The sequence below is a fragment of the Pelobates fuscus genome, chromosome 4 (genome assembly GCF_036172605.1).
Source record: "Pelobates fuscus isolate aPelFus1 chromosome 4, aPelFus1.pri, whole genome shotgun sequence".
Lineage (NCBI taxonomy): Eukaryota > Metazoa > Chordata > Amphibia > Anura > Pelobatidae > Pelobates > Pelobates fuscus.
Genome location: NC_086320.1, coordinates 245614792 through 245628775, shown reverse-complemented (window position 1 = coordinate 245628775; position 13984 = coordinate 245614792). Strand labels below are relative to the sequence as shown.

Genomic DNA, 13984 nt, shown 5'->3' with positions numbered 1-13984 from the left:
TCTCTCTTAGACGTTCATCTATACGAGAGATGAACGAAATTAAATCCTCTAAATTCACAGGGAGTTCTCTGGTAGCAACCTCATCAAGGATTACATCAGATAGGCCATTCAAAAATACATCCATATACGCCTGCTCATTCCACTTGATTTCTGCCGCCAGAGACCTGAACTCTAGTGCATAATCCACCAGTGTTCGGTTCTCCTGTCTCAGGCGCAACAGTAATCTGGCTGCATTAACCTTTCTACCTGGAGGGTCAAATGTTCTTCTAAAAGCAGCTACAAATGCGTTATAGTTATAAACTAATGGGTTATCGTTCTCCCATAGTGGGTTGGCCCATCTCAGAGCTTTCTCAATGAGTAGGGTGATAATAAATCCTACTTTTGCCCTATCTGTAGGATAAGAGCGAGGTTGTAATTCAAAGTGGATACTAATTTGGTTTAAAAAACCACGACACTTCTCAGGAGCCCCACCATAGCGTACTGGGGGGGGTAATGCGAGAAGAAGCACCCACTGTGGTTACCTCTAGACCTGAACAGACAGGAGAAACAGGGGTATTACGTATCTCCTCTGGTGGGTTATTGGCACAAGCTAATAGAGCCTGTAGCGCAAGCGCCATCTGATCCATTCTGTGATCCATGGCTTCAAACCTAGGATCAGGAGCAGCCAGCTGACTGTTTGTACTTGCAGGATCCATTGGCCCTGTCGTAATGTCAGGATCGGGACAGGGATCCAACACGCAGAGTACAAACAGTAGCCAGATACGTATATCGGACCTTAGAATGGCCGGACTAACGTAAGTAGTACAGTATAGAATGGTCAAAGACAAGCCGAGGTCGAGGGTAACAGAAGACAGGTAAGCGAGAGACAAGCCGAATCAAGGGTAACAGAGATAAGCAGAGTAAGGTAAACAAGCCGGGTCAAAACCAAAAGGGATAATAGAATACACAAGCACTGAGTGACTAGAACAAGCTAGAACCACGACAGGGCAATGAGCCAATGAAAGAAGCTCTGTTAAATACCCTGTTCAGAGCAGTAACCACGCCTCCAAGGCGTCCTGATTGGTCCTGCAGCCATTGACTGACAGGTTGTTCCGGGGGAGTGTCCTGATGACTACTTCCTGCCTAGATGCTGTAAAAGGCAGTCACTCCCTCGCGGCCGGCCTAGCATGACCGGATAGACCGCGGGGAAGGGAGCCATCAGACCGTCTGGATGGAGGAACAGCTAAGTCTCTACCTCTTTCGGAGGTAGAGACCACAGGTACCCTGACATGTACCTGGTTCAGTAAGCCCCATTTACTGAACCAAGTGGAAAATAGCAATGAACAAAGGATTTTAACAGTCTGGGGACAAAGTCTTAAAGGGGCATTGTTCCCAAAAGTCACAATATGTCCCCAGATGGTTCTTAAAGGGGCATACACAGTCCAATAAAAGTCCGATCACTGTGCTTAAAGGGCCAGTAGCCGCACAATAAAAATCTATTATGCCCAAATATGTTCTTAAAGGGCAATACATCACAGGGGCCGTAGTCACAGGGCAGGAGGCGGGCAAGCAGGGCCCTCCAAATGCTCATGGCAAACTCCCTTAACCCCTTAAGGACACATGACATGTGTGACATGTCATTATTCCATTTTATTCCAGAAGTTTGGTCCTTAAGGGGTTAAAGGGGTTTGCTACAATGGTGTTTTCAAAAGTTACTGAGTAAAATATAAGGCTTGCGTTTCAGTTTTTCACATTGAAATTAGCCAGATTGGTTACGTTGCCTTTGAGACCGTATGGTAGCCCAGGAATGAGAATTACCCCCATGATGGCATACCATTTGCAATAGTAGACAACCCAAGGTATTTCAAAAGGTGCATGCCCAGTCTTTCTTAGTAGCCACTTAGTCACAAACACTGGCCAAAATTGGCATTCAGATTAGTTTTTTGCATTTTTCACACACAATCAAATATTAACAATAACTTTGGCCAGTGTTTGTGGCCAAGTGGCTACTAAAAAAGACGGACATACCCCATTTGCAATACCTTGGTTTGTCTACTATTGCAAATGTTATGCCATAATTTTCATTCCTGGGCTACCATACGGTCACAAAGGCAACATAACCAATCTTGCGAATTTCAGTGTGAAAAATGTAACATGCTATATTTGACTCTGTAACTTCCCAAAACACCATAAAACCTGTACATAGGGGCTACTGTTATACACGTGAGACATCGCTGAATACATATTTGTGTTTTATTGCAGTAAAAGCAAACCGTATTATGACATTCACAGTTAAAATGTCATGCAGAAATAAAAAAGAAATCTTATTTCCTACCATTCTTTAATATATTATTCATATTAAATTATGTTTTATACCTGTGAATTATAGCTCCCAATCCCCCAAACATGAGCCCAGACTTCATGAAGGAACCTCACTAATAGCTGCTAGCAGACGAACAGGAAAAGCAGACAATCAGCTTACACTCCTGGCAATCAGTCTCTAACAGCATACAGTAAATCCCCCCAAAGACGAGACAGAGCTCCGTGTTGAGGGTCAAGCAGTGGTCTGGTTTACTCAGGGCTCCCCGCCCAGTATTTATGCAGGTCTCCCACCTGGTGGACACTCCCCTAGGGGACCAGATGGGAGACTGCGACAAAAGACAGACAAGTAGACAAATAGGACACACAGTCACATTGTATTCCCACAATGCATCCTGGCTTCCTTCCCGCTGCCTTGGAGATAATTGAGAAGTAATTAAATTATCTCCCAAGACAAAGGCAATACGCCATTATGCACGTGGGGATACTAAAACATGATTTACTATTAAAATACACAGTATGACACAAGTTACAATGAAACTATACATTTAACATGTCCCCAGATAGCTCAGGTCTGAGCGCACATTATTAAGCGAATGGCGCTCAGACCACACGAATACAGTGTAATCACCATGGAGCCAAAGTCTTTACACAGTTAGTTCTCATGCGAATGGGCTCCGTGGGATTCCTATCTGGGGTATAACACAGTCAAGTAAAACTACTGAACACCGGGCCGTTCGTGCACTTTCATCGAACAAGAAGGGAGGTCGGTGGCTTCAGCGGTGTTCGCGCAAAACTGTGTCAGATTTTTGTTCCATGAATTAAGCGTCGAACACCGCTGGGCGCTTGCGTGCTTAAGATGGCCGCGACCTCGTGTTCATGATACGAATGGCGGCCACCCAGCATCCGTCAATTAAGCTGCGGTTAACCGCAGCTTTAGGGAGGCTAATTGCCGGCACACTCCAGCTCGAGTTATTCGTGCGGTTGTTCGGTAGATTGAATCTACCAAACCCCAGGCAAAAAAGCACGAATAAGTATTTTCTGCAAGGAAAAATATGTCTTTTAACATGGGGCCATAGTCCAAAGGCAGTAGGCGAGCAACCAGGCTCCTCCAATGCAATGTGGCGAGATTGGTCTTGTCACACGGCTGTTGCAGCTCAGAGAGGTTTTAGACAAAAACCATGACAGAAAAAAGCATGATAGAAAAGGCCTAAAATATATGGTGTGCGTCCTGACACAAGTGGTGCAAGTGGCATGCCGCAGCTGTGATTTCAGAGCTGCAGCATAGACCCCTAGACCCTCTAATGCTGCCATTCTTCTAGTATAACAATCCACAGTGGATCGGCAGACTGTAAACTCTAAACCCCAGTCCCAGTTGGGGAATTATGGGATCAGGTCTCAGGCTGTAGGCAGCAACTACTATCACTTTCAGCCAGGCACTGTATTGGCATCTTGAACATTTTCCTAGGAAGAGGCAGACGACTGACATTTAGGGGTAACACTGTTGAAGAACACGGCCTTGGGTGATGGGAGTGGCCATCTGTAGCCTATTCACCATATTCAACCTTAGGGTTTGGAATTTTCCTGATTTATTTTGATGAGCCACCACTGGCAGGAGTAATTGCAGTAACACAGGGTGTCTGGAGGGAGTATCTGCAGTAACACAGAGTGTCTGGAGGGATTATATGCAGTAACACAGGGTGTCTGGAAAGAGTATCGCCAGTAACACAGAGTGTCTGGGGGAAGTATCTGCAGTAACACGGGGTGTCTGGAGGGAGTATCTGCAGTAACACAGGGTGTCTGGAGGGAGTATCTGCAGTAACACAGGGTGTCTGGAGGGAGTATCTGCAGTAACACAGGGTGTCTGGAGGGAGTATCTGCAGTAACACAGGGTGTCTGGAGGGAGTATCTGCAGTAACACAGAGTGTCTGGAGGGAGTATCTGCAGTAACACAGAGTGTCTGGAGGGAGTATCTGCAGTAGCACAGGCTGTCTGGAGGGAGTATCTGCAGTAACACAGGGTGTCTGGGGGGAGTATCTGCAGTAACACAGAGTGTCTGGAGAGAGTATCTGCAGTAACACAGAGTGTCTGGGGGGAGTATCTGCAGTAATACAGAGTGTCTGGAGGGAGTATCTGCTTGTAACATTTATATGCACTGAAAAAAAAATAATAATAATAAATTGAAAAAATAAAATAAAATGGTTGCAGCTTCCGAATGAATCTAAAATGGATGCTGTCCAGTAGGTGGGAGGGTCTGCTAGGGAGGGTGTGCTGCTGATTGGCTGGAATGTGTCTGCTGACTGTGAGGTACAGGGTCAAAGTTTACTAAATGATAAAGAATAGGGGGTGGACCGAACATCGCATGTTTTTGCCCGCGGTGGCGGACACGAACATGCTATGTTCGCCAGAAACTATTCGCCAGCGAACCGTTCGGGATCACTAGTGGTAGTCAACCTTTTTCTAACTACCGCCCACTAATGCATCTTTTTGGTTGAAAAAATTCCTTACCGCCCACCAGTTTTCGCGCAAGTGCAGAATATTTTTTTTTCGAAAGGAGGGTGTTTTTTAAAAAATAAATGTACGTACATTTATCTTTTTATTTCCAATTAATGCATGTTTATAATGTTTTTAACTTTATAAAGTTTAATGAGAAAACAATAAAGTAAATTGAAATTACCTTTACTAGTGATTAATGAGATCCTTGAGGTTGATGCTGCAAAACTAAATATTTGATATCTGGTTCGATTTTCGTAAGGAACAAACGAAGGTCTCCTCTTTCGATGATATTCAGATGACTTCTCTGTTTGCGCATAATATGATTTCTCATCTGTGCGTCAGCTCCCCTCTTCTCCCTCCTCAATTCCCCTCCCCACCTTTTTTTCCCCTTTTTTTAACCTTCCTTATAGCAATGCCCAGTAGGAAGGCTGAGCTAGGTATCCCACTATAACTGACTGGCACACATACATGCATACATACAGACACACAAGACACACATACATACAGACAGACAGGCACACATACAGACACACACACACACACACACACACACACCACATACATACAGACACACACAAGACATACATACAAATACACATACACACATACAGACAGACACAAGAAACATATACATACAAAGACAAGACACACATACATACAAACATATATACAGACAGACACACACACACACAACACATACAAGGACACACATACATACAGACACAAGACATACATACAAAGACACATACACACACAAGACATACATACAAAGACACATACACACACAAGACATACATACAAAGACAAGACACACACACATATATATATATATATATATATATATATATATATATATATACAGACACACACACACAAGACACATACATAAGACACACACAAGACATACATACAAAGACAAGATACATACAGACAGACAGACACAAGAAACATATACGTACAAAGACAAGACACACATACATACACACATATATACAGACAGACACACACACACAACACATACAAATACACACATACATACAGACACATACAGACAGACACACAAGACATACATACTAAGACACATACACACACAAGACATACATACAAAGACAAGACACACATATGTACAGACACACACACACAAGACACATACATAAGACACACATACAGACACACACAAGACATTCATACAAAGACACATACACAAACAAACACACATTATATTTAAGTCACCCTCCTGTTTCCTACCTTTAAGGTGCAGGAGGGTGACTTTACCTGGGGTCCAGTGGTGGCTCAGGTGGATGGGAGTCAGAGTTCCAACTCTGACTCCCTCCTCCTCCTTCCTCCCACGCGGGCTCTCTGTATGCTGGGAGGAGTGACCGGGGAATCACTTCCTCCCAGCATAGATGATGTCATCACAGGGGGCCCGTTCGCGCTGTTAAAGCGCCCAGCGCTGACCGGGCCCCCTCACAATCCACATCCATCGGGTGGCCCTGACAGCATGGGCCACCCGATGGACCCCTTCATATGCAGCCCCGGCGGTTTGCCACATGGCGGTTGACTATGGGGGTTTGATTATGAAGAATATTAGTTATGTATTTTAATGTGTTTTTGTTATAGTTAACTTGGGAATATTCTCTCTACCTGGAGATAATTAACTTGACTACAGCCTCTTAACCCAATTATCTCCAGGATAGAGAGGAGGGATTTTACGGTTAGTGTGGGAGTGTTTCACTTTGTACTGTAATTGTGATTAATTACTGTAACTGTGTTCCAGTCCTCCACAAGGTCCCTATGGGAGTGTCCCTTGCTGGAGGACCTGCATAAAAGCCAGCCTGTGGCACTCATTAAACCAGTCCATGTTTTGACCTTCAACACAGAGCCTTGTCTCGTGCTTGGGGGGATATTTCTTCAAGGTTCCTGTTCAGCGCTTGGGATTATTCGGTAGCAGACTTCACACTTGGGGGAAAGAACATCTTTGACGGTGTTAACCCCTTCTTATACCCAGGGTGCCGTCACACTATATATAATAATTTTAAACTTTAATAATTTTTTTATTTTTTTTTAAGAATGGTAATATTGAAAGATCCGGGGAAGACAGAGGGGGTAAATTAATCATTAATGAACAGATTTTCTATTTCAAATTATCATGAATTATGAATCAAAGACAAGCAGTACTTACTGTGGAATTATTAGAAGGTAAACAAGTCCAAATAAGGCAGCTAGAATTAAGCAAAGGACAACTGCACTGGTGAAATATTCATCGTGGAGTTGATGATACTGTAAGACAAAAGAAGAAAACAAAACTGAATCAATTATAAAGAAATGCAATTTACGTTTAATTTACCTGCATTATAAACGTGTTTACCCTGCCCAGACACACATTGCAATGAGATGAGTATTTCTAAATAATAACATAATGATAAATAATAACATAATAAAGTCAGCTATGTGTTACTGCCGAGTTATACGAGTACCTGTCTTTTTAAACATGCATCCTCTGCATTCAAATTCTAAAGCTGTTCTCTTGAGCTATGATTGTGAGAAGGTCATACAATAAAAAAAGAGTATGCATAAGTTCATTAGACAGAAATAAAACAAGAAAGACAAGTCACTTTCAAAATGTCATGATAAAGTGGATAAACCACAAATACATTCTGATAAATACATACCAGTATACACATTATTAAGTAGTCTTGAAAGTCAATTCCAGGACTGCAAACAAATGCTTATATAGATGGTGAATCTCTTACTATGAATGTAGATACATGTAGATACAAGAGCAGCAGTCTCTGACATCACATTTGTTGATTGGGGCAAACTTGGACTAGAACACCTAATTGTTCCAAAAGCTATCTTCGTGCAAAAGTATTCAAATGAAATTTAAAAAAAATGGTACAATCTGTATCACATATCATACATTTTCATGGTATAACTAAACCACTATGAATCTACACTTTACCTAAAGAAGGACTACGATTGTTTGGAAAATCCTAGCCATGCCAAAGTTACAATGAAGTTATCTCTTGATAATATAATAGACCAATATAACAGTGCAATTCTACTTGGATTGATACACTACACACTAGGTTTAGTCAAAGGCAAGCAAATTTTGCCTCACTTCCTGGCAATGCTATTCCAAAATGTTGTAAAGCAAAAGCTGTTACTAGACTTGGGCATTTGTTTTTGGATTTACACATTTTCATATGAATATCGGTTATTCAGTTATTTGTCCATTCATCCAAAATGAAGGAACTAATGTGGTGGAATCTCAGTAAAAATAAATTTAGTAGGCCGAGATTGCCACGTGGTATGTGCACGTGCATATGCTGATGTATCGGTCGGTTGGTTGCACGTGGCAACGATACAATCAGTAGTATAAGGAGCATGTGCAGAAATACAGGATATACGAGTGTTCCCCTCCTCCATTGTGCTGGGCAAGCCAAGTGGTCAAACAGGATTTATTCTGTTGATTGGGTTAGAGTACATGTAGGTGGAACTGATTATAGGAGGAGCTATATGTCTATATAAGGGACCTACACTGTACAATCAGGACTCAGATTTTAGCTGTTTTGGGGGACATTAGTCCCTCTGAGTCCCGGTCGGTGAATCGAATAAAGATCTCTTCCTTCCTGAAGAAACCTGTGTCCATCTCTCTGTGCTTGGCTTCCGTCAGTTTCTCCGGTATCATTTGGTGCATTGGCCGGGAATCTCATCGTTCAATGGTAGCTGAGAAAACGAGGCGTGAGACGGTCTATCTTTGCCCACGCTCTCTACGGCTGCACCCCTGAACTTTTGCGTGGACCTCCCTTCGTCTTGGCGCCACTGGTCTGTTGTCCAGGAGATCATCGCCCTCTACGTAGTAAGTGCTGGGGTGCCCCCGTCGATGAGTGTGAACTCAGGTTCAGGAACGAGGAGGTAAGACGACTACTGTTTTAGACGGTGGACCCACTAGGGGTATTGGATACCGATTGTGTGGTAGGCCCATAAGGGGTTTGTATCTGGAATTGTGTATGGAATTGGCCCCCTCAAGTTGTCGGAAGGAGCGAAGGCGCACCCCTGTAGTCAACTCGTTTAATCCTGGTTTGGAGTCAGGCTGGGTCCTGTGTAAATAGCCCAAGCCGGACACCGGTGTCTTGTCTAGACTAGCGTATCTAGGGTGTATATTTCGTTCGCTAGGTCGGAGGGACCGGGAGACTAAGCGGCGTCTGTGTAAATTCGGTCCGCTAGATCTCAACCTATCTTGGCTAAGTGGGAAGGCGTGTAAATCTGGAACCCACTAGACTATTGATAGAGTAGATAGACTAAGAGGGTTTTGTGTAAATTCAGTCCTCTAGTTCGCTATATGTGGTGCTTGGGCAGCGATGGCTAACCAAAACGGATGTAAATAGTTTTAGGTAGTCCCTCGAGGTACTGGCCAATAGATTAGTTGGGAAACTGTAAATGTGTTAAAACTTATTGTAGTAGAGTGTATATCTTGCTAGATAGCGTGAGCTCTGCCGTCTAGCGGGAGTGTGAATAGTGTGTAACTGTATCATAGCGCACGGTACCATAACCATGTATTATAATTACTGATACTGTAAATAACCACTAATAACTGTCGTTCATGTTGTATGTTTAACATCATAACCACTACTAACTGAACTGTGACTTTAAAAATTGTACTTTAACCAATGCTAACCGTACTATAACTACTGTTTGTAAAGACGATGTTACTAGGGCATGTTATAGACGGGTAATTTAAATACTGAGAATTATAACGTGGGTGATTGTATAGTTTCACAAAAAGGTACAGTAATAGTTATTTAGAGACTGTTGTAACAGCGGTGTCTGTACGGGAATCCCCTGTATGTTTTGTTGTGTACGTTTGGCCTAGTAACCGTACCACGTGGTACTGTTGCCAAGGGGAACGGGTGTGACCGTTGGAAGTGTGTTTGTTTTGCTTTTATTGGAGATGACGCTCCGTTGCTAAGTATTGGTGTGTCGGATTCAAAGATCATTGATCCCTTAGAATGCATGTTAAGAACTTTAAAAAGGGATACAATGTACATGATTTTGGAGTAAAGATGTCCCCAACACACCTGACTACTTTATGTAGTAGGGAATGACCTACCCTGGTGGCTGCATGGCCTCCATGCTGTAGTCTTGATCCTAATCTGGTGCAGCGCGTACACGTGGCTGTATCGGGTAGGCGTGAAATTTACGGCCAGTTTCCGTATATTGATTGTTGGAAGCGGGCCGTAGATGACTTGCCAAAATGGATCAGGGTATGCAACGAGGAGCAATGTCGCCTCCTGTTGGCCAGAACTCGTTTGTCCACCAAGGCCATGATTACGCCCATTCTGGACACGCCCCCTGAGTCAGAGATCCCCTTGCCACCCCCTTACTCCTCCTCTACAGGAAGAGGAGGCGCTGCTAGTAATACTACTCCCCTTGCTCTGTTGTCTCCACCTACCTCTAGCTCAGCGTCTTGCCCACTTGCTTTAAACCCTCCCCTTCCGGTACCTACCCCTATTAACCCCACCTATCCAGATTTCGCGTCATTTCTGGTTCCTGGTCAGGCTCCTCCCAGCCCGGCCCGGAATATACTACTTACTAATCTTCCCTTCAGTAAAGAAAAAGCGTCTCCTTCCCCTCGTCTTACTACCCCTCGACCGGAACCCATAACTGACCTTCCTCAACGAAGCCCCATACTAACCCTCCAACCCCGACATTATCAAATGCCTCTCCGACTGACACCGGGCCCAACACATATTAATGGTGAGGGTCAGTTACAACATGCTGATCCCATATTTGTCTATGTTCCCTTTACCACCACTGACTTATTCAACTGGAAGACCCATAACTCCTCCTACACAGATAAACCTCAAGCCATGACAGATTTGATTACCTCTATAATCCAGACGCATAATCCCACTTGGGCTGATTGCCAGCAATTACTTATGACATTGTTTAATAACGAGGAAAGAACTCGGATAAATCAGGCGGCAATTAAAGCGCTTGAAGAAGTGGCTAGTACTCAAAATCAGGCCAACCCGGCAGCATGGGCTGCAGCCCATTATCCAAACACAGATCCGAATTGGAATGTTAATGGCGCAGATATGGCCCGTTTAAGAGCTTACAGGGACGCCATTATTGCTGGCATGAAAACCGGAGGAAAAAGGGCGATCAATATGTCAAGGATGGCTGAGGTATTGTAGAAATGTGATGAGTCGCCCAGTGCCTTTTATGATCGATTATTGGAGGCATACCGGTTGTATACCCCCTTTAATCCAGAGGCTCCTGAGAATTCCCGAATGGTTAACTCTGCCTTTGTCAGCCAGGCCTATGGAGATATAAAGAGAAAATTACAAAAGTTAGAAGGGTTTGTAGGGATGTCTATAACTCAACTAATGGAGATAGCAAATAAGGTTTATATGAATAGGGAGACAGAGACAAAAAGGAAGAAGAGCGAAAGATGAGAGGGAAAGCAGACATGTTAGCAGTAGCTATCGCGGGTGTAGATAGAAGGGAAAAGGAAGTGTATAGGGGAACTGAGAAAAGCGAGAATAAGTGGAATAGGGAGCCTTTAAGTAGGAACCAATGTGCATACTGTAAGGAAGAAGGGTATTGGAGAAGTGAGTGTCCACTGAGGGAACAATATGTGAGAGATAGAACAAGGGCAGGATATAGTAATAATTATAGAGGCAGAGCGAGAGGAAGAGGAGGCCCTGGAGGAAATGGTGGGAATAATAGAGGAAGCGTTCATGGGGATAGGTATTACCCAGCAGCGTAGAGCCCCCAAGAACGAGAAGATAGAGACTTTGTGGGTTTGGCTGACACTGTCATGGAGGACTATTGATACCGACCGGGCTCCATCCCCCTTGGCCGAGCGGAGCCTATGGTCGATGTAGCAATAGGGGGAAAAAGGAGTTCTTTCATGATCGACACTGGTGCTGAACATTCTGTGGTGACTAACCTAGTCGCTCCTCCTTCAGGAAGAACTATCACTGTGATAGGAGCAACTGGGAGGAGTGCTGCTAAACCGATTCTTAAAAGTCGACTCTGTACACTGGGAGGCCATGTAGTAAAACATCAGTTCCTTTACATGCCTGAATGTCCAGTCCAACTTCTAGGACGAGATTTGTTATCGAAGTTACAAGCACAGATAACATTTCTGCCTAACGGAACGATATCCTTGAAGTTTAATGGACCCTCAGGTATAATGACAATATCAATACCGAAAGAAGAAGAGTGGCGACTTTATACAGTGTTGACCAGCCAAAACCCTAGGAGTGATGAATCCTTGTTTAATATACCAGGAGTGTGGGCAGAGAGTAACCCCCCAGGACTTGCTCGCAATATCCCACCTAGACAGATTGAACTAAAACTTGGGGTTTATCCAGTGAGCCTAAGACAATACCATATTCCCCAAAAGGCAAAGAAGAACATACAGTCTTATTTGGATAAGTTCATAAGGTATGGTATCCTAAAATTCTGTACTTCCCCCTGGAACACCCCATTGTTGCCTGTTCAAAAGCCTGGGACAGATGAGTATCGCCCTGTGCAGGACTTAAGAGCAGTCAATGATGCGGTATACATACAGTTGTGCCCAATCCATATAACCTGCTTGCCTTAATTCCGGGCAGGGCTACTTACTTTACAGTTTTGGACCTTAAAGATGCCTTCTTTTGCCTACGAATTGCTACAGAAAGCCAGTGTATCTTTGCATTCCAATGGGAAAATGCTGTTACGGGCTGGAAACGCCAGATGACTTGGACAAGATTGCCCCAAGGGTTTTTAAAATTCACCTACCCTATTTGGATCAGCATTAAGTCAGGACTTACTAGACTTTAAGTCCATTCCAGGAGAATGTGTACTACTACAATACGTGGATGATTTGTTGATAGCGGCAGTTACAAAAGAGATATGCCAGCAAGCAACATATGATTTACTGCACATTCTTTGGAAGGCAGGATACAAGGTGTCCAGGAAGAAAGCTCAGCTGTGTCAGCCAACTGTCAAGTATCTGGGATTCCATATCTCTGAAGGTAAAAGGATAATGGGGCCTGAGAGAAAAGAAGCTGTATGCCAAATACCAACACCCAAGAATAGAAGACAAGTGCGAGAGTTCTTGGGGGCAGCAGGCTTCTGCAGGATATGGATTCCCAGTTATGCGATATTGGCGAAACCCCTTTATGCAGCTATAAAAGGCACAGAACACGATCCCTTCCTGTGGACCATCGAACAGCAGAAGGCATTTGAGGATGTTAAGAAGGCATTGATGAGCGCCCCAGCATTAGGTCTACCTGATCATACACGTCCATTCTACTTATATGTACACGAGCAAAGAAGAATGGCTGTGGGAGTATTGACACAGTACTTGGGATCATGGCAACGACCTGTTGCATATATGTCCAAACAACTGGATGCAGTGGCCAGTGGTCTTCCACCTTGTCTAAGGGCCGTAGCTGCCGCCACCCTGCTGGTAGCCGAAGCTGACAAGCTCACTCTGGGTCAGGAACTCTATGTGCGAGTCCCGCACGCAGTACAGACGTTGCTAGACTATAAAGGCAATCATTGGTTTAGCAATAGCCGTATGACTAAGTATCAAGCCATGTTATGTGAGAACCCGAGAGTGCATCTTGAAACTGTCAATACCTTGAACCCAGCTACCCTTTTGCCACAACCTACTGAGAGTCAACATGATTGACTGGAGGTGTTGGATGAAGTGTTCTCAAGCAGACCGGACCTTCGTGATTTTCCCATCCAGAACCCCGATGTCCAGTACTATACGGACGGCAGTAGTTACGTGAAAGAAGGGATTCGCTACGCAGTATACGCAGTGACAACCATAGACAAGGTGATAGAAGCTCGGCCATTGTCAAAAGGAACATCGGCACAGAAGGCAGAATTATTCGCACTCACACAAGCGTTACAATTGGCTGAAGGATTGAGGGTAAACATCTATACGGACTCAAAGTATGCGTTTTTAACCACTCATGCCCATGGACCCTTGTATAAAGAAAGAGGACTACTGAACTCAGAGGGTAAAGAAATAAAGTACGCAGCTGAGATATTAAAACTATTGGAAGCAGTATGGGAGCCGAAGGAAGTTGGTATCGTACATTGTCGAGCGAATCTGAAAGGTGATGGTGATGTGGTGAAAGGAAATCGGATGGCAGATAATAAAGCCAAGCGTGCCGCTGAA

At 44.0% G+C, this 13984-nt stretch overlaps 1 protein-coding gene across 1 annotated transcript in view; it reads right to left on the bottom strand.

Moving 5' to 3' along the window:
* Positions 1 to 13984, bottom strand: part of ADCY1 (adenylate cyclase 1) — a 1733599-nt gene that overhangs the window by 952775 nt on the left and 766840 nt on the right. The window contains exon 10 of the mRNA XM_063452027.1: positions 6977 to 7074. Within this exon, the coding sequence (XP_063308097.1) occupies positions 6977 to 7074 (98 nt within the window). The remainder of the gene's footprint in view (positions 1 to 6976; positions 7075 to 13984) is intronic.